This window comes from Anopheles stephensi, chromosome 3, assembly GCF_013141755.1.
Source record: "Anopheles stephensi strain Indian chromosome 3, UCI_ANSTEP_V1.0, whole genome shotgun sequence".
In the NCBI taxonomy this organism is placed as follows: domain Eukaryota; kingdom Metazoa; phylum Arthropoda; class Insecta; order Diptera; family Culicidae; genus Anopheles; species Anopheles stephensi.
This window is the reverse complement of record NC_050203.1, coordinates 29,937,859-29,959,903: the sequence shown is the minus strand read 5'-3', so window position 1 is coordinate 29,959,903 and position 22,045 is coordinate 29,937,859. Positions and strand designations below refer to the sequence as shown.

Below are 22,045 nucleotides of genomic sequence, written 5' to 3'. Positions count from 1 at the left end.
GATGGTCAGGGTCTATGTCACTGGTCGGTGGTGAGTTGCGCGAACCGGTTTTAAGCGCATGGTCCACACACGGGCTGGCGAAACGGTTTTGAGTTCAAGTACACAACGGCCCCTCTGGCGCCCCAATGGCTGAAGAAGCGCAAAAAACAGCAGCTGAAACCATCGAAGCAATAAGCGCATTGCATTAGACTGATGCAAACCGTTGCATTAGAAAGTGAAAGCGATTGTGCAGTTCAGTTGCATCGCGGGCGCATGCGAAGCCCATCGGAAGCCCAGCGCATCAGTTTTGCACGGACTGCCGCCGCGATGGCTTCGGGCACGGGCCACAACACCGACCAGCTGTCCGTGGACAAGTGTCCTTCCCGGTACGAGGCAAACGACACCGTGCTCCCACTACCGGAAGTGCACCGTACGATCGCGCACCAAGAGTTGGGCGAAACGGACGAGCTTCGGGAAGCATCGCTGGCTGCGTTTCGCGCGTGGATCGCAACCCATCCGCACATACGCAGATGTCGCACGGACGCACTGTTTCTGCTGCGGTTTCTGCGTGCCCGGGCGTACAATCTGCAGGCGGCACAGACCACCCTCGAGCGGTACCTAACGATGCGTCAGCTGTTTCGGATTTGGTACGAAAATCTGGACCCGCACGATCGCTACATGCGCGAGCTGGTGGAGGATGTGCGCGGCTGTTTGCCGCTCGGGGTGGACCGTGCCGGACGGATGGTGGCGCTGGTGAAAGTCCGCAGCTACGATGTGACCCGTTTCAACTGTTACCATCTCGGCCGGCTGCAGCACATGCTGTTCGAGGCGTTCTTCGACGATGTGGCGGTACAGATCGGGGGCGGGGTCGCGATCGTCGACTGCGATGGTGCCAGCATGGGTCACTTTGTGTGCTTCAAGCTGTCGGACATCAGGAATTTCATGGACTGTCTGGCCCATGCACTGCCGGTGCGTGTGAAGGAGGTGCACATCGTGCGGTTGCCCCGCATCGGGCAGGCCCTCGGCAATTTGGTGCTGAGCTTCGCCGCGGAAGAACTTCGAAGCCGTATTTTCGTGAGTGATGCAGCACGCCAATGCGCTGGCGGCCTACATTAAAACCGTTTCATGTCATTGTTGTTTCCGAAATGTTTAGTTCCACGCCACCATGGATGAGGTTTTGAAGTACGTCGATCGGGAACTGTTGCCGGTGGAGTATGGCGGAAAGACGTGCCCGGAGGAGATCACCGGCAGTTTGAAACGACGGTTAGCTAGCAAACGGGACACGCTACTGCTGCTCGATCGTATGGAGATCGATGTTGCCCCGTACGCACACCTTTGGCGTCAATCCGACGAGGGTGACGTGGAGTTCGGAACGGAGATCGACTAGCCACGAACACGCAACTACTTTGCTCCGGCGGGGAAATCTCGCCCGCGAGATCGATCGGGAGTGACGATCAATTGCATAATGGAGCATGCTTTCAGGCACGTGACACGTCGGTAGGTTGGGTGCATTCATTACCGAAGGTAAGTGAGGCCAGCTTGAATAATCACACACATTATGCAGGTGATCGTATCACTCGAGAGTTGCACTTGTACTAGCGGCTTGTACTTGTATTGATTGACCGCACTACGCTGGGCGGTTGATGCTGTTAGGTCATCGTTCGTAGCTGACGACCTGGAGCGATCTTATCTATCAGGAATGTAATTTTTTGTAATACGGGGGTATTTTTTGTGCAAATAAGTACATCATACAAGCACGTTTAATCACTGGTTTTTGTGAGGTTAATATTGATGCTATTTCTGAATAAAATCATCATCTGTTTGTATAAGATAAAAAATATTTTAAGCTCAGATGAAAGAAATCTCTATTCAACTAAGTTGATCACCGGCGCTTACGTATCTGTGTCCCAAAAATACGTTAACTCCCAGCTCGCTCTCCAGCTGTTTGAAGCATCTGTATACACAAACTGCTTGTCTAACAACAGCTATCACTACAACCCGTATAAATTGCCATCGCTCGAAGATAGCTTCGAAAAACCCAGGTTTTGGATGCCGAACTAATATTCTAATCACCGATCAATTATCTCAACATCATCGCATCTACTTTTCCCGATGTTTGCGTGTGGGAATGTGTGCTACGAGTGTACGCACGCCAAACGCACGATCTGGCCGATTGTGGTCGAAGTTCTCGATCTAACGAGATCGATTAAACGACGCTTTCCTTGAGGCAATGCATACACACACTCACACATACTGCACCCGCACGATAACCGCAGTGGCAATGTCAGTGTCTCGTGGCCTAGACAGGCGCGACCCGATAGAACCCGTTCCACCCGGGGTGGACGTGCGCGATGCTGCTGCTGCTGCGTGTGTGCGGTGAGCACGCTGTAATATTGATCGTTGAAGTTCAAAGCTGCGCTGCGTTTTATTCTCGCTCGGGTGAGTGTTTGTGTGGGTCTGTTAGCGGGGAGTAATCTAATAAAGTTTTGTGGAAGTAACTATATCGTGCTCGTCTGATCTCACTCTCGCACATGAGGGAGGTCGTTCGCTGGTGAAGGTAAAGGACAGAATAATGGCAGGCCAAGTCCGAAGCTTACGTTTACGGTGGATGCTGTACCGAGCCGTGGCTGCGACCGTAGCACCACCGATTCAGTGTCCATTTAGAGCGCAAAGTGATTACACCGAACCGGGAGGATGGCATCACCAGCAACGGCGACCGATTACTCGCTCGAGAAGCGTCCGGCAAGCTACGAACCGTACGAGTTTACGCTGCCCGAGCTGTACCGTAAAATAGCGAAGGACGAGCTCCGGGAAGACGACGAAATCCGTGAGCAATCGTTGGCCCAGATGCGTGACTGGATCGCCAAACATCCGTACATCCGGAAGTGTCGTACGGATGCGTCGTTTCTGTTGCGATTCCTGCGCTTCCGGAAGTACTCGGTCCCGATGGCTTGCGAAGCGCTGGAACGTTACCTGGCGATGCGTGAAACGTTTCCCACCTGGTTCAAGCGGCTGGACTGCAACGAACCGATGATGCGCGAACTGCTCGAGGACGGTGTGTTTGCGAAGCTCGGACAGGATGCGAACGGCCGGACGGTGATAATGTTTCGCGTGAAGCTGCTGAACGTGGACAGGTTCGGTCCGCTCGAGCAGGGTCGGTTGGTGGCGCTACTGATCGAATCGCTGCTCGAGTGGGAAGAGCTACAGATCGGTGGATTTCGGGTGCTGCTTGACTTTACCGATACCGTCATGAAGCACTACGGTATGTGGGGTGTCACGGATATGAAGATCTTCATGGATGCGATCAACCGATCGTACCCGATTCGGTTCCGGGAGATTAATGGCGCCAAGTTTCCAAAGTTTGCCGTCTCGATCCTGAATCTGCTGCTAACGTTTGCGAGCCCCAAGCTGAAGGAGCGGATCGTTGTAAGTGCCAGAGTGCCGTTGTGGCCATCGTCAGAACGATTATGTTCTGTTCTTGTTATTTCTTTCGCACAACAGTGTCACAATACCGTGCTGGAGATGAAGGGAAAGTTTGAATCGAAGCTGGTGCCCAAGGTGTACGGTGGAGAACTCGATACGGATGATATGAGCCGGAAGTTTCTCAAACATCTCGAGGATCGTCGCAGCGTGATACTGGCGCTGGACGAGATGGAAATCGATGTGGCACACTATTCATCGCTCTGGCATCAGTCCAATCTGGTAGAGAATGAGGTCGACGGTGGGGTGGCCGGCAGTTTTCGTAAGCTTAATGTTGATTAAGTAAAGCTAAGATTTTTCAATAAATATAACCGTAATTTTCTAATAATGTGTCAGGTACATGTGTGTGTGTTTTTGTGACAATGAAACTCATTCTAGCTAATTCAAATCTCTTGGACGCCCTCTTCTGGACGTCAAATCTTCTGCATTAGCCAGAATCAAAGGCCAAGCGGAGATATTATATGAGTCACCTTATGGATTTCGGGTGATCCTCCAAATGATCAAGGCTCCCAGGACCCCCTAAACGAAGCCTCTCGTCTCCTCTCCTTTGCCTTTGGATCATCTTCAACATGAGCATATACTACTTTTCGGTCAGGAGATTCTATATTCGGGAGATCCTGATTCTAGACGCACGGTGACCTATTTGTACGTGAAGAGCAATGAACAGCGCTCTTAATATTTCACCGACTCTTTTTCGCCTGCAGAGCATAAAGCTCTCAAGATTTCGTCACGATCCACTGAGATTTAAGATTAATTGTTTTAAATATCTTGAGTGGCACGATCGCACTGAATTCAATCCTATACTATTTCTCTATATTACTTTTAACAAAAAAAAACTATATCGATATCTAATATCGAATAGATGTTTGACTAAATTAAAACTCCACTCCACAATATACCAGTTTTCCAACCTCCCTTGATCTGCCCGATCATTTTTACGCCCAGTATGATATGTGATCATTAGCATAGGCATAGGCAAGCGCAATTTTACGACGCCCCACGTGCATTACTCACGCCCAACCGGTACGTTAGCCGAGTGCACGTTTCAATTATCGGCAACAATCACGGCAGGTGATGCGCAGTGCGGTTCAGTACTGATTCAGCTACGAGCAAAGTAACAGCTTAGTAACTCATTCACCATGGAACGGAAATATTCGGTGGACAAGTGCCCGGCAAGCTATGATCGGTATGAGTTCACTCTGCCCGAGCTGTACCGTAAAATAGCGAAGGACGAGCTCCGGGAAGATGACGAGATACGTGAGCAATCGTTGGCTCAGATGCGTGACTGGATCGCCAAACATCCTTACATCCGGAAGTGTCGTACGGATGCGTCGTTTCTGTTGCGATTCCTGCGCTTCCGGAAGTACTCGGTCCCGATGGCTTGCGAAGCGCTGGAACGCTATCTGGCCATGCGTCAAACATTCCCGGAGTGGTTCAAGCGGCTGGACTGCAACGAACCGGCCATGAAAGAAATGCTGCAGGATGTTGTGTTTACCAAGTGTGGACAGGATGCGGACGGTAGGACGGTGATTTTGTTCCGGTTTGCACGATTCAATGTGGAAAAGTTCAGTGCGTTGCAGGAGGGACGCTTTACGGTGCTGCTGATCGAGACGCTGCTCGAGTGGGAAGAGCTTCAGATCGGTGGATTCCGAGTGTTTGTGGACTATACGGGCTCGGTGCTGAAGCATTACGGCATTTGGGGTATATCGGACATGCGCATCTTTATGGATGCGATCAACCGATCGTACCCGATCCGGATCCGGGAAATTCATGGCGCCAAGTTTCCAAAGTTTGCCCTCTCGCTGCTCAACCTGATGCTATCGTTTGCGAGCCCCAAGCTGAAGGATCGCATCAGAGTGAGTGTCCCGTATGAGAGGAATAAAGCAAGGAGCATTAAGTGTATAAAGTTCTATAAAATTCCGTTTGTTTCAGTGTCACGATAGCGTCGAGGAGATGGCGAAACAATGTGATCCTTCGCTGGTACCGAGTGAGTGGGGCGGCCAGTGTGATCTGCAGGACTTAAATCAACGGTTCGTGAAACACTTGGAAGGCCGGCGCGAGGTGATGCTGGCCCTGGATGAGATGGACATCGACACGGCACATTATACATCACTGTGGCAGCATGGCTCGGCGCCCGAGAGTGACATAGACAGTGGGGCGATGGGAAGCTTTCGAAAGCTCGGTGTGGATTAAAAGCTCTTAGCTTGATTTGCTTGGCTATGGTGGGTTTGTTAATTATAAATCTCAATGCTTTTTTACAGCAAAAATTGGCTACTATCAGATGACGATAATAATTTTACAAGATTTTTAATCAACATTCGAATTACTATCGTTTATTTGTACTAATAAAACGCAATAAAAAATATGAATTTTTAGCATATCTTTGAATTTATTTTTCAAATCCATGCACTGAATTATTCAGTAGAAAATAAATTGACTGCCTAATAGCTCGTAATAAGCAATGTTTCACTGCTCCCACCATCTCTAGGATAAAAATGGATTTGCTCTTAACTATGGTGTTTATAACAATGGAGAGCGGTGTTCAAGTGTATAATTTTTGGACTTTTTCTTTCGGTCGTGGATTTATTTGTAAAGTTGCTATATTACAGGGGTTTTCAGTTAATAAGGCAATAGCATCAATTTTTATGGCAGGCTACTTAGATGGAATGGCAAACAAGGATAGTTGATATGGAAACGACTTCAGGTGACAGGGAAATCAAATACCTTTTATTTTGATGTCCTCTGATGATATTGTCATAGTTCCAATCTTTGGGAAATAGATGATGAGATCATTGATCCACAGTAAAGCTCATTATAGATATTTAAAGAACCAAATATATTGAGGCACGTAATACAGTGGGTGTCAAATCACATAATGGAACGTTTGAAACACGCGGTGAAATATTGCCATCATACAATGGAATATTGCATTCAGTTGAGAGCAATCAGCTAGAAATAAGTCTATCAGATGCTACAGTATAGAAACCTTTGTATAGCAATAAATGATTGGAAGTGATTTTTCCGAATTACTTAAATTCATTTATAAAAAATAATTGACCAAAAATATCTCTATTTCGGGCAATATTGTTAAACGGGTAATCCAATTAGAATAAAATGTGCTCATACAAATTTAACTAATGCTTCTTTTTTCCATTAAGGTAAGTATGTCATCTCAACAAAAAATGGACATGTTTTGTTCGCCTGAAATTGGAAAACTTCCTAAAATCAAGTTCAAACTTTAATTACTAAGTGTAATTTTTTAAACTAAAAATATTTCTTTTAGTCATTTGAACTATATATTACAAGATTTTCTTTTATCTTACAAGTGCTTCTTCTTCTTCCTTGACGCTTCTAGTTTTGAGGAGAAATTTCTAAAAAAATCGTTTAAAATTTGAAAAACCATAATATGAAAACGGCTTGAATTTTAGGTACAATACTTACATAAAGGGAGAGCGAATGAGCCAATTTAACATTTATTAAATTCATAACATTTATTTATTGTTTTATTGTTCTTGTAGGACGGTCGGGCCGTATTGCTACGAAATATGTTTATTAATAAAATAACCGTTTAATTTTTAAACTTGAGGTGCGAGCTTTTCTTTGACAATAGTGCGCCACGAACGTGTAGTGAACGATCAACCATCGTGTAACCCAACCCGATTAGCATTCAATGAAGGCAGCTGCTCATATGGAGCAGCTAAGCTTGAAACCGTCCGCCTCTGGTTAGATAATGTCATAATTACCGTGTATCAAGATGCCTAACGGTAGAGGTGCGTGGGAAACGGATACCGATTATTAGACACATTTTCCCCCACACGACCACCCAACACACGCTTCGTTGAGGTGTCGTTTCACGCTGCTATAATTCAACCCGTTAAATTGTGATATCGTATTGTGGAAAATTAAACATTAAAATGGCCCCAAATTGCTCGAATTTATTCCGGGTACGAATGCATAGCGTCACGCTTCACACCGAAGGAGTCTCGATCGCTAGCGCCGCATTCTGTTCGTCCCAGATCGGTGCATAGTAATCGTAATCGATCTCCATGCGATCCAGCCCAAGGATGACATCCCGCTGCTGTTCGATGCGTTTCCACACGGCCGGATTCACGTCACCATCCAGATCCACACTGCCACCGTAGCCCTTCGGTGCCATCGAAGGTTCAAAGTGTTGCTCCATCTCGGACACGTTGGCGTAGCACTGTGAAAGAGCGGAAAGAACTGAACTGAGTCGCGATCTTCGATCTTCTACGAACAGCAAAACTCACATTGATCCGTTCCCGGATCTTCGGGTTGGTGAAGGACAGAATCTTCTCGATCACGGGCAACGCTTTCTTCGGGAGCTTGGCCGCGTGCGTATCGTGGTACCGCATCGGGTACCAGCGCGTGTAAGCTTCCATGATCAGCTTCAGCTCGGACGAGCTCCACTTCTCGAACAGCTTCAGATCCATATCGGTATAGTCCACCATCACCTGCAGCCCGCCGATCTGTACCTCCTCCCATTCGAGCATGGCCTCGATCAGCAGCGCAATAAACACCCCACCGGTCGGTGGTTCGAACATCTCCGGCACGAAGCGTGCGATGCGGAAGAACACCACCGTGCGACCGTTGCTGTCCTGCCCCACAATCGAGGTAGCACCGCACAGGAACAGTTCCTTCATTTTTTCACTGCTGCTGTCCAGCTTCTTGAACCAGCTCGGATACATTTCGCGCATCGTCAAATACTGCTCCAGCGCTTCGCAAGCCATCGGTACGGAGAACTGCCGGAAGCGCAGGAACCGCAGCAAGAACTTTGCATCCATGCGACACTTGCGGATGTGCGGATTGTTCACGATCCAGGTGCGCATTTCGCCGAGTGCTTTCTCACGCACGGCGTCATCCTCGCGCAGTTCCTCTTTGGCCACCTCACGGTACACCTGGGGCAGGGTGAACTTGTACTCGTCGTACTGCTTCACGTTCTTGTCCACGGGATAGGCCGCAAACTTCGACATGGTTGGTTGTTATCGGCACGGCTGCTTGCGATGCAACTTGGCTGCTGCCCGAAACGGAACTGATCGCCAGTTCCTGTCGTACCTGGGATTACATTGCCAATGCGCTGAACGAGGGCATCCCGGAATTCGGCTACAGCTCGCGAAACAACTTGACCCCATGAGCGATTGTCGGCTCCGTGTGGGCATGTTTTTGGCTGGATTTGCGAAAGGTTATCAATGTAGGGTGCATTGTTGTTTTTTATTTCGTTTTACCGTCTGCATATTTATGTGCACACAAATTATTGCTGTTTTCGTGCGATTAAGAGAACAGTGCCGCAATCGATGACTTACCTACAAAGTCTTTTTTTTTTGCACATAAAAGTAGATGCGCTGCAATCGTTTAGCCGCATCAACAATTTTATGCATTTCTCAGTGGAATTTAATTCACATTTACTTTTATACACGTCTTAGAGAAATAAACCTTTGAAAAAAGCTTGAATTGGTTCGCTCCAGTAATCAAAAACCTAATTGATTGGCACATTTTCTTCTGAACAACAGCCGCGAATCGTCCGGATAATCCGCCAAACAAGGAATGAACACATCTTCTAAGACCTCGCAGCAAGAATTTGAGTTCATCGTTCCTCGTGGCTATCTAGCAGATAGGTAGCTTAGCTTAGAAACCATTACTGTTCCTCGTCGAAAAATATCTCTTTAATCGGATCGCCTCGCGTTTCCTCAAATCACGCGCATAACAGCTGTAGCAATTAGGACCAAAGATCCTGATATCGATGATAAGCTTTTGAAGATATCGGGTCTAGACGGCATCGATGCTTTATGATGTTATGACAACTACTGCTTATCGCACTGCACTGCTTCATAAATGCACCGAATGCATCACAACATTCCATGCCCATATGTAAGCCATTCGCACTGATAGTGCCACTGCTGTTATGGTACTCCCGAAATCCCGAGGAACAGCTCCGGAGGCAAATAAGTAAACAAAGCGCTTTGTTTACTTGTGCAAACGGTGCATTGATAAGCACAAGGCATATGTCACCCGGCAGCCGAAAAGTCCATCATCCTTTGTTTCTTCCATCTGCACGAAACGGAACAAGCCCGCTGGATCAGCACCATCACCAAAACGCATCATCCAACGGTTCACGGTTCAGTTCCAGTTGTCCTTTGGCCGTGTTCAGTTGTCCCGAGAGTATGGCATCCGTACCGCAGCTTCCCTACCCGGTGGATAAGCGTCCGCCAGTGTACGACGAGTACAAGTTCACCCTGCCGGAGCTGTACCGTGAGATAGCCAGGGAGGAGCTCGGTGAGGATGAAGCGGTGCGCGACAGTGCGTTGATGGAGATGCGCCAGTGGATTGCGGAATATCCGCACATCCGCAAGTGCCGTACGGATGCAAAGTTCTTGCTACGGTTCTTGCGCTTCTGCCAGTTCAACGTGCCGATGGCGTGTGACGCACTGGAGCGCTATCTAGTGGTTCGAACCATGTATCCGACCTGGTTCGAAAAGCTAGACTGTACCGAGCCCGTCATGCAGGAAATACTGAACAACGATCCGTTCACGTATCTCGGACAGGATGGGGCGGGCCGTGCTGTCGTGCTGGCACGCTTTGGACGGTTCAACGGTGACAAGCACAGCCCCGCACAGGACGCACGGGTTATGGCGCTCGTGCTGGAAACGGTGCTCGAGTGGGAAGAGTTCCAGATCGGTGGCTGTCAGGTGCTGATCGACTATCGCGACACCACCGTCAGCAGCTTCGAGAAGTGGGGTTTGAGCGAGCTGGAAATCATTATGGATGTGTACAGCCGCTCGTACCCGGTGCGCTACGGCGAGATCCATGCGGCCAAACTGCCAAAGTTTGCCGTACCCGTCATTCAATCGCTGCTCTCGTGCACTAACCCGAAGCTGCGGGAAAAGATCAGAGTAAGGAGCATGCGGTACAAAAGGAAAGCCACGTAATGAATGCTCGGTTGCTTTTGTTTTTGTTTCGTGAAAATTTTCAGTGCCACTCGTCGATTACGGAGCTGGAGAAGCTGATGGATGCTTCGAGCAAACCGACCACCTACGGCGGAACGGTCGATCTCGATGAGCTGAATCGTGCATTCCGCAAACGTATCGAGGATCAGCGCCAGATCGTGCTCGGGCTCGATGCCATGGAGATGGATAGTTCGCATTGCGCGTGCCTGTGGGATATCATGTACTTGTACGATTCTGTGTCAGCTGCGGGAGACAACGTAGCCGGTGCCATGCTGGAGCAGCTGAACATCAAGTGAGCACGATGACTGACACGTGGTCTATGCCGATCGTAGCGAACATTTTTCCTCAAAGTACAGCATTTTAAAGAGGTATAAAGTGAGATGTAATTAAAATATGTTTGATAGGGTTTGACAAAAAATTGAAAGAACATTTCGTACAATGCGTAAGCGCGCCTGCGAAAGCTAAAGAGTCCTTGGTATGCGAAGAGGCTTCAGGTCCGGCTAAGGTCCTTTATAGCCAGTAATCCAGTTTTGATTTTCTTTTTCTGGGAAATTTGAATTGTTGAGCTCTTTTTCTCGCTCTCTCAGTCTCTCAGTCAGTCAGACATCGCTCGGCAGCAGAGTATGTAGGATATAGATGGGTTTGGGAGGTTCTGCTATTCATTCACTCCCCAAGTGAGTCCTTGAAGCCTGCAAGGGGGAGGAATTTCCATGGAATTTAAGGAGATCGTGCATTGCATGCATGCATTGGGCGCACATCACCACGGGTACCACGACATAGACATTGCTCGCTAGCTTTGATTTTTGCCGAGCCGAGACGGATTATAAGTGGGGCGAACATAGAATTTCAAATGGAAAATAATGGAATATGGAAAATGGAATATGAAAAACGGATAAGCACCTCGCGCAATGATCAGGACCTCGCATTCGGCTTACAGAATACTTGGCAACAAAGCGTCCGAATAGTCGATAAGATGTCTATATATATAGAACCTCACAGGGAGTAACTGGACATTGCCTTTGAATGATGGAACGTAACGAAACAACCGAGCAAACCCGGAATAAGGGGCCTGCTTTGCATGGTTCGGAGGAGGATATGCCGCCCAACTAAAGCGAATCAAGTGAACCATTGATAGCTTAGTCTTAGGCAATACGGGCAGGCCGTCATACGTGATGGATCATGCGACTCTTTTCACCGATTGATCCGAAGTCGAGTTCGTCCGTATAGGAATCAAGTAAGACCCGTTGGTGTAAGTAGTTCGGGTCAATCCTCGTAGCATCGCAAATTGACCTGAACTCGTCGAATCTATGGGTCGAACCGGACTCGTTGCATCCACGGGTCGACCCAAAGTCGTTGGAACTAGAAATACAACCCGAACTGCTTCGGGTTGCTTACGGGCGGTTCCGACACGGTAGGTTCGGGTTCTCACGCATAATTTAAGTCGTTCTATTGTCTGCACCAAAAAAAGGCTCTTCTTCTTCTACTTTCTTCGCCTAACGACCTCTTGCGTCATGCCTGCCATTTCTCGCTTGCTAGACTCATTGTTACCACATAGTTGGGTAGTCAGTCCTCACTACGGGGAAACGGCCCAGATACTCAAGCACCTTCGGAGGCTCTAAACACAATGAAAGTTGGAGACTCCCTTACACGTCAAACCTGTTAACTAATAATATAACTGGGCCAGAGTCAGTGGCCCCGTACGAATGGCTTACTATTTTGCTACGGGTAACATTAAGCCACTGAAAGCCATAAATGGCAGCCCGAGACCTCTCGAGGTTGTGGTGCCAAGGAAGAAGAAGAGTCAGCGGCCAAGAGGAGATATTATGGAAGACGCTGTTCGGAGTTTGGAGCCTTCTGAACGATCGAGGCGCCCAGGAACTTACAGCCAGCTTATAGGAAGATATCCCATGGGGTCTCCTAGAACTCTCAGGGTCTCAGGCATCTGCTTAGTTTGCTTATAACCCCTGGATGCGATACGGGAGCTACGGTGCTTCCGGTCTTGTGGGACTCCATAGGCTATGTTCACTGTAATCTGACGATGAACAGCCGGGTATCCAGCTAAACACACCGTAATGCCATTAACACTATACTTCGCCAGAGTTGCAGTCAGCAGCACAGAAATCCGCCAAGATCCAGCCAACATCTCTAGCTCAACATCGAGGAAGAAATTGAAATAAAATGGTTGTTGTTCCATTACAACAAAAAACGAACAGTTACATCACTTTTTTCTGCTGCGGTTCTGCTCGGAATCGAAATTCATGTAGCGATGCACTCGCTCAATGATAAGCGCCGGCTGCAATTATCATGCCGATTGTTCCAATTTGAGGTCAAACTGATAGCTTCCCCGCTGGTACTGCGAAAAGGTGCACGAACTTACTTCCAAACGAATTCGGACTCCCAACGCACAGTTCCGTTTGCACCTTGGCCACTGATCGACACACGTGAGCATGGCTCCAATCCTCGCTCCCTATTCGGTGGACAAGTGCCCGAAGGCGTACGACCAGTACAAGTTTACGCTGCCCGAGCTGTACCGTGAGGTGGCCAAAGAGGAACTGCGCGAGGATGACGCCGTACGTGAGAGAGCACTCGCCGAAATGCGCACCTGGATTGCGGAAAATCCGTACATCTTCAAGTGCCGCACGGATGCAAAGTTCTTGCTGCGGTTCCTGCGCTTCCGTCAGTTCTCCGTACCGATGGCTTGCGAAGCGCTGGAGCGGTATCTAACTGTGCGCGAGCTGTATCCGAGCTGGTTCAAGAACCTGGACTGTACCGATCCTCTCATGCGGGAAATTTTCCACAACGGACCGTTCACCCTGCTCGGGTGGGATGCGGCCGGGCGACTGGTGGGATTTTCCCGGTTCGCCGGATTCGACGGGGAGAACCACCGTCCCGCCCAGGATGGCCGGTTTATGGCGCTCGTCATGGAGACGCTGCTGGAGTGTGAAGAGTTCCAGATCGGTGGCTGTCACGTTCTGATCGACTTTCACGACAGTACGGTGAGAAATTTCGAAAAGTGGAGTACGACCGATCTGAAGATCATGATGGAAGCGTACAGCCACGCGTACCCGCTGCGCTACGGAGACATTCGTTCGGCGGCGCTGCCAAAGTTTGCCATGCCCGTGATCGATACGTTCCTGTCGTTCGCGAATCCGAAGATGCGCGAGAAGATCAGTGTAAGCAGTCATGAGGACCATCTTCTCGCTTTCGATCTTAGTAATTGACTTCCCTTTTCCTTAAGTGCTACTCAACGACGGCGGAGCTGGAGAAGTTCTTCGAGGCGCCATTGAAACCTGCCCTGTACGGTGGACCGGTGAAGCTGGACGAAGCGAATCGTGACCTGTGGAAACGGTTCGAGGAACAGCGCGAGGTAGTGCTCGGGCTTGATCGTATGGAGATCGATCTGGACTACTATTCTTCGCGGTGGAACTTTGAAGGAACCACACCGGACGAGATTGCAGCCGGCGCCATGTTCAAGCGGTTAAGCATGTGCTGATCGTTGACTTCTCCAGAATTCAGACTCCAACTTAACGCATGAGGATCGCTTCACCTTAAAAAGCTTGTAACGAAATAAATTCACGTTCTAATCCTCCGGCTAATGTTGACAAGTGCATTGACTAAGCGCTTAATTGCCTTGCGATACACATTTTTGCGCACTCCACTCCTGCGTTGTCTACGCACGTAATGGCAGGGCCTAGCCGAAGGTCAGCGCAACTGCAACTCGAGTTGCGCAATGGCGCAGTGTGTGACCGTGTAACTAACCCGCAGCAGGCAAGATCGCATCAGTTTCCGTTCGGCGGGCCCAGTGTTAGGTTCGCTAGCTCGCTAGAACACTCCGACATGGCGACCGTCCAGCAGGTGGACAAGCGTCCAGAAAAATACGATCCATATCGTCCGGTAGATTCCCCGCTGCATCGTCAGATTGCACAGGATGAGCTGCGCGAGGATGAGGCGATCGTTGACCAGGCGTTACGGCAGATGCGCGAATGGATCGCACAAAATCCGGCCATCCTATCGTGCCGTACCGATGCCAACTTTCTGCTGCGCTTCCTGCGTGTACGCAAATTTTCCCATCTGGCCGCGTGTGAAACGTTGGAGCGTTATCTTGCAACCCGGCAACGATTTCCGGCCTGGTACAGCCGGCTCGATACGGCCGCACCGTGGGTAAGCGCTATGATCGACAGTGAGTTTGTGGTGCCGCTTGGACGGGACGATCGGGGCCGGATTGTGTATCTGGTCCGGTACGCTAATCTGGACATTGACCGGTTCGAAGTGACGGACCAGATACGCTTCTTTACGATGGTGTTCGAGAGCGTTTTCGCCAGCGAGCTGAACCAGATCGCTGGGATCGTGTGCATCTTCGACGAAAGCAACGTGCCGATGCGAGCGTTCGCTCAGTGGTCGTTGACGGATATTAAAAACTATATCGACTGTGTGACGAAAGCGTTCCCGATACGGGTGAAGGAGGTGCACGTGGTCAATTTGCCGCTGTTCGGTGCGACGGTTGGTGAGTGGATTTTAAGCTGCTGCAGCGAGAAGCTGCGCAGTCGGTTTAAGGTAGGTGGAACGCGTTTTCAGGGTGCCATCAGTAAGTAACGATTGCATTGTTGAACCTCCTATTCCCACGTATCCAGTGTTACCGCACGATGGAGGAGTTTGTCGGCAAATCTAATCTACTGTCCCTGATGCCCAAGGAGTACGGTGGCAAGCAGGAAGCGAAAGACCTGAAGCGACAGTTCAGGGAAACGTTGGACCATTACCGGAACGTAATACTGGCGCTGGACGACATGAAGGTGGACGAGAAGCGGAGCGCGTCGTTGAAGAATCAACACACTGATGCTGGAATCATTGGAAGTTTCCGTAAGCTGGATGTCGATTAACTGCAAGCTTGTACGACTGTTGTAATGCATTTCGAGTAGAAATAGGGCAGATGTGTGCCTTGAGACTTCCTAGCTTGATTTGTTGCTGACCTGCAAGCTGATGCGCTCGTGCGCGCCAAGGCCAGAACGGCTAGGAGGCGTTCAGTAAACAGGTTTTACTTGACTCGCGATGCTGGTAAGGACGCTGGTGTAGAATTAGTGCAGCGGAGGTAACGATTTTAATTACCATCGACGAGACTCATCCGGCAGAACATTTAAGATCACTTGATTCTACTTTTGGCATGTTTTTTTTCTCTATTTAGGAATAAAAAAACGTACACCAACATGGAATTCATATACATTTATTAAGCTTGTAAAAGTGTAGCTAAAAACATGATTTAATTGTTCTGCTTGATCTCCTGTACCGCATTCGACTGCGTTAGCGTGTTATCCTCGTACGTTTCCAGCACATCGGCCAAATGCTCGTTATCGCGCGGCTTCTTAAACTGTCGCTTCTTGTTCGCGAGCTTCTTGCGCTTCGGCAGCAACGGTTTCTTCGGCCCGTGGTCCTGCATCGACCGGATGCCCTGCTTCTCCAGGTACTCGTCAATCTTCGCATCGTCCATCGCGTCCACCGTAACGGCACGCCACAGCTTCTGAAAGTCTTCGTCCACCTGGAAGTTGGCGGTCCGATCGTTGTAGAACAGTATCTTTTTCTTGTCGTTCGGTCGCGTGATGAAGATAATTTCCGAGGCACGGTTTTTCAGCACTTTATCACAGTGGGGCAACGATTCCTGTACATCGTCGAGCAGCACACCACCCAGCCCTTTGAGGTCGTGTTGTTTCAGCAGCCGCATCAGGCTCTTGCCATCTTTGATTTTGAATACCGATTTGAACAGGTAGCGCCCTTCCGGCGTTAGCTCGATTTTGGGATTGTTGCGCAGCGCTTCGCCTTGCAGCCACTGGGCGTTGTAAAGTGGGGAAGATGGAATACATTTTAGAATTGGAACGCTAGACAAGGCGAAGGAAAACCCGGAATTGGCCCGCATACCGATTTGACAGACGATCCGATATCGAGCTGATTGGTTTCGTCAAGAATTTCGTCCAACGTCAGAGGATGATCGTCTCCCTCCTGGTGCCGGGTGCGCATATGCTTAACGATCTTTGCCAGCACACCGAACCGATACTGGGAGCTACCGGTCATAGTTTTATAACTGAAACAGGAAACAATATGAAGCATTTAATCAGCAAACTGTGCCCCCTTCTGTCCCGACGCTTGCGTGCATACTTGGTGGCATCGATTTTCGGTGCTGCGCTGGCGGGTCTTGGCTTTTTCATATCCTTCGGTGCCGTGAACGAGCTTTCGGTTTTGGCCTTCTTCTCAACGCTGAAAGTATTACCATTTTTAGCATTTTAGTACGGGGTAAAGGGAAGATTGGTTTGGTGCAAGCACTTTCGCCAAAGGGACTTACGTAGGTGTTGCCATCGCCCGCCGTTTGAAGGCTTCCCGTTCGCGTAATAGAGCTGGATCCATCTTGGAACGGGTTTTTTCACACTTCCGACTTGAGGATGAACGATATTTCAATGAACTATCGTGTGTAATTATTAAAATAAAGCTGATTTTTCCTCTGGAACGCTGCACACACGACAAAGTGCAGACGTAAACAAAGGACGCGCAGAGCTCGACCTGTCAAATGGCTGACAGCTTGCTGGCTGTCAGTTGGATTGTGTTCGCTCTCGCGCATACGAATTCTCTCCCGCATCTTTTGCTCTCACGTGAGTACACGCGCTCCCACTCACTCAAAGGAAGAGCAAATGTTCTTTGTTTACATTATGTTTTACCGAAAGTACTTTAATAACTTTTTCTAATGCAAACATATGTTGTTCTATAAACTTTTTCACAGTTTTCCAAAACCAATATAATTTCTAATTGCATTCTAAACACACACACACAACACCCGTTCTCTGTCTTGCTCTCTCGCTCTTGCTGCCCTTCACAAACATATTCTCATTTGTTTGGTTGCTTGACGTGCCTCCCCGAAATCACTGCATTGCGTGAGCATCGCAGCTGATACTGTTTGTTTTGCAGCGTTTGTTTCGCTTGTTTTTGCGTCTGCCATCTGCGCCTCATCGGAATCAGGCCAGCCATCGAAGCAAAGGGTTTTGTTTGTTTGTTTGGGCAAGCGCCCAGACAAGGAAGTGCAAAAAAAAACAACTCGGTGAAATTAAGGTAATCGTCAGGACGTTGCCCTTATCGCCCGCACATCGCATAGAACCGGTTTTTAGTTACCGGGTGGTAACCGTAACCGGCGTGGTGGAAAATAAAACACCTTCAACCACGAAACCGGCCAGAGATCGGTCAGATAGGACGGAAGATCTGGAATAACGTCAGCGGTAGAGCACAACAGCCAGTGAAACGCGGAAGATAAGCAGGAATGCTACTCGGCCGGTAAAAAGAAGACGCGCCCAATAAAAATCAGGCCGCCCGATTGACACCCACATCATTCGCGCGACAGGCGCGCGTTGGATATTAGCATCAGCCACAACCGAAGCGAAGCAGCGCACCGAGTTTAAGGTTCGTTAAGCAACAACGCCACCACGACAGCACCTTAATCGTTCACCCGAGCTGAGGGAGGGATTTCAATTGAGAAGTGAAAGTTTTGTAAACTAGTTCCGCCCTTTACTGAATCGCAGCGCTCAAGGCTGGGCCCCACACCGCACATTTGCGCTTCGTTAAAGTTTGCAAACCGTTGCCCGCTATCGATCGCGCTCGACAAACATTAACACCGTTCAATCTTATCTACATTCGTTTTAGCCGTCCGACGAGTCAGAAGACAGTGAGCAAAGCACGATGAATCAGGCACGATTCGTTGTGGCCGCATTGATTGGACTGTTTTGCTGCGCCGCATCGGTCCACTCCCAAGGGTAAGTAGTTTATAGCCCTCGGATAGTATGTACACTTGTATCCTCCCCATTGTTCATGTTGACCTATAATGAAATTAAAAGGATTAGAAAAAAAGAACCCACTTCTTATGCCCTCACGGTGTCACGGGTTCCATTTCAATCACTTGAAGCGCTGATAGTACTGTGCTTTGCTATCAGTTACATTCAAGACGGTCCGGCATTTGGTTACCTGCGCCATGGATTTTACACAGAAATGCTTTCTAATTGGCACACTACTGGTGGGTGTTGCCATCATTTTGGCCGTCTCGATTGCTCTACCGAAGCAAGACCACTCCCAGGAAAGGTATCGCACATGAAGGATGGTTTTTGCGTCTTATTGATTGCTTTTGCCCCATTTCTTTCCCAACAGAGAAGCCGTTTGGGGATATCAGTGTGTGAACGATCGGTGCGTCAAGACGGCAATCTCCGAACCGTCCTTTCCACGGGACAAAGCCATCAGTCTGCCGGCGTGTCGGCTGTTCTGCGGATCTGGAGCCGGACTGCTGTGGCCCCAGCCGTCCGGTGAGCTGCAGGTTGGCAACGATCTCGCCCACATCGATCCGGACCGGGTGCGGTTTGAGTGGGACGAAAAATTGCACCCGCTGGTGAGCCTCTGGGAGACGAATAGGGATCGATTCCGGAAGCAGCTAAAAACGCGAGCCCAAGGCAACGCGCTTAAGTCCGGTGGTAAAGCGGTACGCATCAAGCTTAACGTTGAAGATGATTCCCTTGCGCTTAACTACAAAACGGACGAAAGCTACAAGCTGACCGTTGGGGACGGTACGGATGGCGAGCTGACGGCTACCATAACCGCCAAAACGTTCTTCGGTGCACGGCACGGACTGGAAACGTTGTCCCAGTTCGTGCTGTACGATAACATACGCAACGAGCTGCAAATGGTGGCTGCGGCGAACGTTTCCGATGCGCCCGCCTTCCCGCACCGTGGCCTAGCGCTCGACACATCCCGGAACTACATCGATCCGGAATCGTTGCGCCGCACGATCGACGGTATGGCGCTGGTAAAGCTGAACGTGTTTCACTGGCACATCACGGATTCGCAAAGCTTTCCGCTGGTTATCAAATCACGCCCCACGCTCCACACCTACGGTGCGTACGGCCGGCGCAATGTGTACACGGCGGACGACGTGGCCCAGCTGGTGCGGTACGCGCTGGAGCGCGGTATCCGCGTAATACCGGAGCTGGATGCACCGGCCCACGTTGGCGAAGGTTGGGAAAGGTTGGGCGTGACGGCATGCTTCAACTATCAGCCGTGGGAGAACTACTGTGTGGAGCCACCGTGCGGTCAGCTCGACCCTACCCGGGACGCGGTGTACGACATCCTGGAGGACGTGTACCGGGAGATGAACGCCATGTTTAACCGGTCGGATGTGTTCCACATGGGTGGGGATGAGGTTTCGATCCGGTGCTGGAACGCTACCGATGGCATACGCCGCTGGATGAATGGGCAGGAATGGGGCCTGCAGGAGGCGGACTTTATGAAGCTGTGGAACTACTTCCAAACGGAGGCGTTGAATCGGCTGGACAAAACGCTACCGGCAGACGATAAGCAGCGACCGATCATTATGTGGACGAGCAAGCTGACGGAATCACCCTATCTGGAGCAGTACCTTGACAAGGACCGCTACATCATACAGGTGTGGACGACCGGGAACGATAGCAAGGTGAGCAATCTGCTCGAGAAAGGCTACCGACTGATCATGTCCAACTACGACGCGCTCTACCTGGACTGTGGCTTTGCCGGGTGGGTTACGGACGGTAGCAACTGGTGCGCACCGTACATCGGATGGCAGAAGGTGTACAATAACGATCTGCTGGCGATCGGTGGCCCATACGCACAGCAGATACTCGGCGGTGAAGCTGCCCTCTGGACGGAGCAGTCGGACAGCCACACGCTCGACAATCGGCTGTGGCCGCGGCTAAGTGCACACGCGGAACGGCTCTGGAGTAATCCACGGTCCGGGTGGCAAATGGCCGAATCGCGCATGCTGTTGCACCGCGAACGGTTAATCATGGAGGGAATAGCGGCGAACAGTATTCAACCGAAATGGTGCCTACAGAACGAGGGCAGTTGTCCGATCGGTGGCGATGGGGGACGCTCCTAGACGGTTCGACCCGCAGGCCAGAGCGTACCCCACGACATTAGAACTGTTAATTCCCATTCCTCGCCTTACTCTAAATTTTTGCTTCCATTCGCGGGGCTTAACCGGGCTGTAGGCGTTGCGTAGCGTTTGACTTTCGATCAAAATTTTAAATCTGTTTCATACAAAAGGTTGCGAGGGTGGTTTGAGTATATATATATAAATAAACGATACTTGTGTTTATTGTTTACACTTACTTTTGTTCGGGTTAGGATTTCGGGGGCAGGGGGAGAAGAGCATTTACATAAACGAGATGCACACGCGCACTAAATTTTCACAATCTCTCGCTGCGTGACGGCACGGCTAGTCCGGCCGCGGGAATCATTCAAAAAGTAGCGCCCGTTAAGAGACATTCGCGCGTGCTAGACATACTTATCAAGAAAAAGAAGATGATACGAAGTAATCAAAACGTTGGGTTCGTTCTTATCATATTCGAATGTGGGAAAGCGACCGTGGGTTAAGCGCCGTCCACTTGCAAAAACGACTCGTCTCCGGATGGTTTAAAGGGGAGGCATTGATTAAAGTACGAACGTTACCCAAGCCTGAATGATGAATGGTAGATGCCGTCGTCTCGTCCTACGACCAGGCCAGATCATTGCTAACCCACTCGTTAGTATTCGTTAAAATATTCGTTCTCCGACGGTGGACCAAACTTGTAGATGAGCGTGGACAGGAAGATGAAAATGTTCTGTATCAGCAGTGCGTAGCCCGGGTACTTGTCGGTTCGCGATTCGTTCACCGCGAACTCCGCAATCATGATCCAGATGGCGGCAATGATCGAGGTAAAGCCGAGCACGAACCCAGCAAACAGGAACAGCTTCGCGGTGCCCGCGTTCAGTATGCCATTGGTGTAAGCACCCGAACTGTGCAGCTGGAAGCGGATAAAAGTAGTAAAACAATACATATCATGCATCGTGCCCTCATTTCGATTAGCGAAACTTTTCCTCGCAACCACTTACCAGATCGTTTGAAATAGCGTTCACTATGATGAAGCTAATCGTCGCCAGGATGCCGCAGATGTAGTAGGAAAAGTTAAACGATTCTGGATAGGTGGATGCTGTATCGATGATGATCCACCAGCCGGAAAAGAACTGTTGTTGTTGTTGTAGTTGTGGTTGTGTACAGTGGCCAGGAAACGATAGAGGTACAGCGGTATCAGTTTCAATCCAATTAGCACAACCACCGATTCCGGGTGATTCATAAACAAAGAGGAACACTTACCAGCAGCGATGCTACCAACGTCGCTAGAATCGTTCTTCGGGGAAGTGTCTCGAACCAGTACGACTGTCGAATGCGCTCCATTATCGTCATTGTGATGGGAGATTAGATTCGATCCACACGCGGCGATGCTGGTGTTACGCAAATGAATACTATTATCCACAGCACAAGGATGGAAGCCAAGGCGACTCTACTTTCGTAAATTGTGCTGAAAATTGTAATGTTTTCAGTGTTTTTTGTTCGCTCCCTCTCGCTTTTCAGCCTTGATGATTTATGTTTTATTGACAGGTAAATAAGCCAATTACAAAACTGACAGTTGTCAGGTGATAATTTTGGACAGTTTTAACTCCCGTATTCGCCCATTGTGCAAAAGCGGGAATGGAATGCACTTTTTTTGTAAACAAAAATATTTCAGTTTTTTTAATATTGAATATTTAAGTATCATAAA

At 49.4% G+C, this 22,045-nt stretch overlaps 10 protein-coding genes across 11 annotated transcripts; 7 read left to right on the top strand and 3 right to left on the bottom strand.

Moving 5' to 3' along the window:
* Window positions 1–1,810, top strand: LOC118509429 (retinaldehyde-binding protein 1-like). Its single transcript, XM_036050017.1, has 2 exons — window positions 1–1,053; window positions 1,133–1,810. Exons 1-2 carry the CDS (start codon window positions 193–195, stop codon window positions 1,364–1,366), a joined length of 1,095 nt encoding a protein of 364 aa, XP_035905910.1. The 5' UTR covers window positions 1–192; the 3' UTR covers window positions 1,367–1,810.
* Window positions 1,811–2,387: 577 nt separating this feature from the next.
* Window positions 2,388–3,787, top strand: LOC118509428 (clavesin-2-like). Its single transcript, XM_036050016.1, has 2 exons — window positions 2,388–3,405; window positions 3,481–3,787. The coding sequence occupies exons 1-2, from the start codon at window positions 2,674–2,676 to the stop codon at window positions 3,739–3,741; spliced, it is 993 nt and encodes a 330-aa protein (XP_035905909.1). The 5' UTR covers window positions 2,388–2,673; the 3' UTR covers window positions 3,742–3,787.
* Window positions 3,788–4,547: 760 nt separating this feature from the next.
* Window positions 4,548–5,839, top strand: LOC118509420 (retinaldehyde-binding protein 1-like). Its single transcript, XM_036049992.1, has 2 exons — window positions 4,548–5,315; window positions 5,392–5,839. Exons 1-2 carry the CDS (start codon window positions 4,599–4,601, stop codon window positions 5,650–5,652), a joined length of 978 nt encoding a protein of 325 aa, XP_035905885.1. The 5' UTR covers window positions 4,548–4,598; the 3' UTR covers window positions 5,653–5,839.
* Window positions 5,840–7,374: 1,535 nt separating this feature from the next.
* Window positions 7,375–8,560, bottom strand: LOC118509421 (alpha-tocopherol transfer protein-like). The gene is made up of 2 exons (XM_036049993.1): window positions 7,728–8,560; window positions 7,375–7,660 (listed from the first exon to the last, which is right to left on the bottom strand). The coding sequence occupies exons 1-2, from the start codon at window positions 8,448–8,450 to the stop codon at window positions 7,427–7,429; spliced, it is 957 nt and encodes a 318-aa protein (XP_035905886.1). The 5' UTR covers window positions 8,451–8,560; the 3' UTR covers window positions 7,375–7,426.
* Window positions 8,561–9,501: 941 nt separating this feature from the next.
* On the top strand, window positions 9,502–10,815 carry LOC118509416. The gene is made up of 2 exons (XM_036049988.1): window positions 9,502–10,367; window positions 10,448–10,815. Exons 1-2 carry the CDS (start codon window positions 9,639–9,641, stop codon window positions 10,715–10,717), a joined length of 999 nt encoding a protein of 332 aa, XP_035905881.1. The 5' UTR covers window positions 9,502–9,638; the 3' UTR covers window positions 10,718–10,815.
* Window positions 10,816–12,840: 2,025 nt separating this feature from the next.
* Window positions 12,841–14,043, top strand: LOC118509418 (retinaldehyde-binding protein 1-like). Its single transcript, XM_036049991.1, has 2 exons — window positions 12,841–13,594; window positions 13,660–14,043. The coding sequence occupies exons 1-2, from the start codon at window positions 12,869–12,871 to the stop codon at window positions 13,912–13,914; spliced, it is 981 nt and encodes a 326-aa protein (XP_035905884.1). The 5' UTR covers window positions 12,841–12,868; the 3' UTR covers window positions 13,915–14,043.
* A 132-nt stretch (window positions 14,044–14,175) lies between these two features.
* On the top strand, window positions 14,176–15,628 carry LOC118509417 (clavesin-2-like). Its single transcript, XM_036049989.1, has 2 exons — window positions 14,176–14,975; window positions 15,053–15,628. Exons 1-2 carry the CDS (start codon window positions 14,259–14,261, stop codon window positions 15,296–15,298), a joined length of 963 nt encoding a protein of 320 aa, XP_035905882.1. The 5' UTR covers window positions 14,176–14,258; the 3' UTR covers window positions 15,299–15,628.
* On the bottom strand, window positions 15,624–17,306 carry LOC118509423 (general transcription factor IIE subunit 2). The gene is made up of 4 exons (XM_036050011.1): window positions 16,750–17,306; window positions 16,566–16,664; window positions 16,329–16,491; window positions 15,624–16,239 (listed from the first exon to the last, which is right to left on the bottom strand). The coding sequence occupies exons 1-4, from the start codon at window positions 16,809–16,811 to the stop codon at window positions 15,676–15,678; spliced, it is 888 nt and encodes a 295-aa protein (XP_035905904.1). The 5' UTR covers window positions 16,812–17,306; the 3' UTR covers window positions 15,624–15,675.
* Window positions 17,293–20,569, top strand: LOC118509410 (chitooligosaccharidolytic beta-N-acetylglucosaminidase). 2 transcript variants are annotated; one of them, XM_036049981.1, is made up of 3 exons: window positions 17,293–17,852; window positions 18,093–18,202; window positions 18,591–20,569. In XM_036049981.1, the coding sequence occupies exons 2-3, from the start codon at window positions 18,129–18,131 to the stop codon at window positions 20,341–20,343; spliced, it is 1,827 nt and encodes a 608-aa protein (XP_035905874.1). In that variant the 5' UTR covers window positions 17,293–17,852; window positions 18,093–18,128; the 3' UTR covers window positions 20,344–20,569. The 2 variants fall into 2 exon arrangements, with proteins under 2 accessions (XP_035905874.1, XP_035905873.1); XM_036049980.1 differs by lacking the exons at window positions 17,293–17,852; window positions 18,093–18,202 and adding an exon at window positions 18,261–18,524.
* LOC118509426 (transmembrane protein 50A) lies at window positions 20,524–21,893 on the bottom strand. Its single transcript, XM_036050014.1, has 3 exons — window positions 21,601–21,893; window positions 21,339–21,470; window positions 20,524–21,250 (listed from the first exon to the last, which is right to left on the bottom strand). Exons 1-3 carry the CDS (start codon window positions 21,688–21,690, stop codon window positions 20,990–20,992), a joined length of 483 nt encoding a protein of 160 aa, XP_035905907.1. The 5' UTR covers window positions 21,691–21,893; the 3' UTR covers window positions 20,524–20,989.
* Between the last annotated feature and the right edge of the window lie 152 nt (window positions 21,894–22,045).

Excerpts from the sequence above, each read along its gene's own strand:
- LOC118509429 (XM_036050017.1), top strand. The coding sequence starts at position 193 with ATGCAAACCGTTGCATTAGAAAGTGAAAGCGATTGTGCAGTTCAGTTG. Across the intron at positions 1,054-1,132 it reads AACTTCGAAGCCGTATTTTC|TTCCACGCCACCATGGATGA; the intron begins GTGAGTGATGCA and ends CGAAATGTTTAG.
- LOC118509428 (XM_036050016.1), top strand. The coding sequence starts at position 2,674 with ATGGCATCACCAGCAACGGCGACCGATTACTCGCTCGAGAAGCGTCCG. Across the intron at positions 3,406-3,480 it reads AGCTGAAGGAGCGGATCGTT|TGTCACAATACCGTGCTGGA; the intron begins GTAAGTGCCAGA and ends TTCGCACAACAG.
- LOC118509420 (XM_036049992.1), top strand. The coding sequence starts at position 4,599 with ATGGAACGGAAATATTCGGTGGACAAGTGCCCGGCAAGCTATGATCGG. Across the intron at positions 5,316-5,391 it reads AGCTGAAGGATCGCATCAGA|TGTCACGATAGCGTCGAGGA; the intron begins GTGAGTGTCCCG and ends CGTTTGTTTCAG.
- LOC118509421 (XM_036049993.1), bottom strand. The coding sequence starts at position 8,450 with ATGTCGAAGTTTGCGGCCTATCCCGTGGACAAGAACGTGAAGCAGTAC. Across the intron at positions 7,661-7,727 it reads AGATCCGGGAACGGATCAAT|TGCTACGCCAACGTGTCCGA; the intron begins GTGAGTTTTGCT and ends GCTCTTTCACAG.
- LOC118509416 (XM_036049988.1), top strand. The coding sequence starts at position 9,639 with ATGGCATCCGTACCGCAGCTTCCCTACCCGGTGGATAAGCGTCCGCCA. Across the intron at positions 10,368-10,447 it reads AGCTGCGGGAAAAGATCAGA|TGCCACTCGTCGATTACGGA; the intron begins GTAAGGAGCATG and ends GAAAATTTTCAG.
- LOC118509418 (XM_036049991.1), top strand. The coding sequence starts at position 12,869 with ATGGCTCCAATCCTCGCTCCCTATTCGGTGGACAAGTGCCCGAAGGCG. Across the intron at positions 13,595-13,659 it reads AGATGCGCGAGAAGATCAGT|TGCTACTCAACGACGGCGGA; the intron begins GTAAGCAGTCAT and ends CTTTTCCTTAAG.
- LOC118509417 (XM_036049989.1), top strand. The coding sequence starts at position 14,259 with ATGGCGACCGTCCAGCAGGTGGACAAGCGTCCAGAAAAATACGATCCA. Across the intron at positions 14,976-15,052 it reads AGCTGCGCAGTCGGTTTAAG|TGTTACCGCACGATGGAGGA; the intron begins GTAGGTGGAACG and ends CCACGTATCCAG.
- LOC118509423 (XM_036050011.1), bottom strand. The coding sequence starts at position 16,811 with ATGGATCCAGCTCTATTACGCGAACGGGAAGCCTTCAAACGGCGGGCG. Across the intron at positions 16,665-16,749 it reads CGGGCGATGGCAACACCTAC|CGTTGAGAAGAAGGCCAAAA; the intron begins GTAAGTCCCTTT and ends TAATACTTTCAG. Across the intron at positions 16,240-16,328 it reads TCGGATCGTCTGTCAAATCG|TGGCTGCAAGGCGAAGCGCT; the intron begins GTATGCGGGCCA and ends TACAACGCCCAG.
- LOC118509410 (XM_036049980.1), top strand. The coding sequence starts at position 18,418 with ATGGATTTTACACAGAAATGCTTTCTAATTGGCACACTACTGGTGGGT. Across the intron at positions 18,525-18,590 it reads CAAGACCACTCCCAGGAAAG|AGAAGCCGTTTGGGGATATC; the intron begins GTATCGCACATG and ends CTTTCCCAACAG.
- LOC118509426 (XM_036050014.1), bottom strand. The coding sequence starts at position 21,690 with ATGACGATAATGGAGCGCATTCGACAGTCGTACTGGTTCGAGACACTT. Across the intron at positions 21,471-21,600 it reads CGTTGGTAGCATCGCTGCTG|TTCTTTTCCGGCTGGTGGAT; the intron begins GTAAGTGTTCCT and ends CAACAACAACAG. Across the intron at positions 21,251-21,338 it reads ACGCTATTTCAAACGATCTG|CTGCACAGTTCGGGTGCTTA; the intron begins GTAAGTGGTTGC and ends ATCCGCTTCCAG.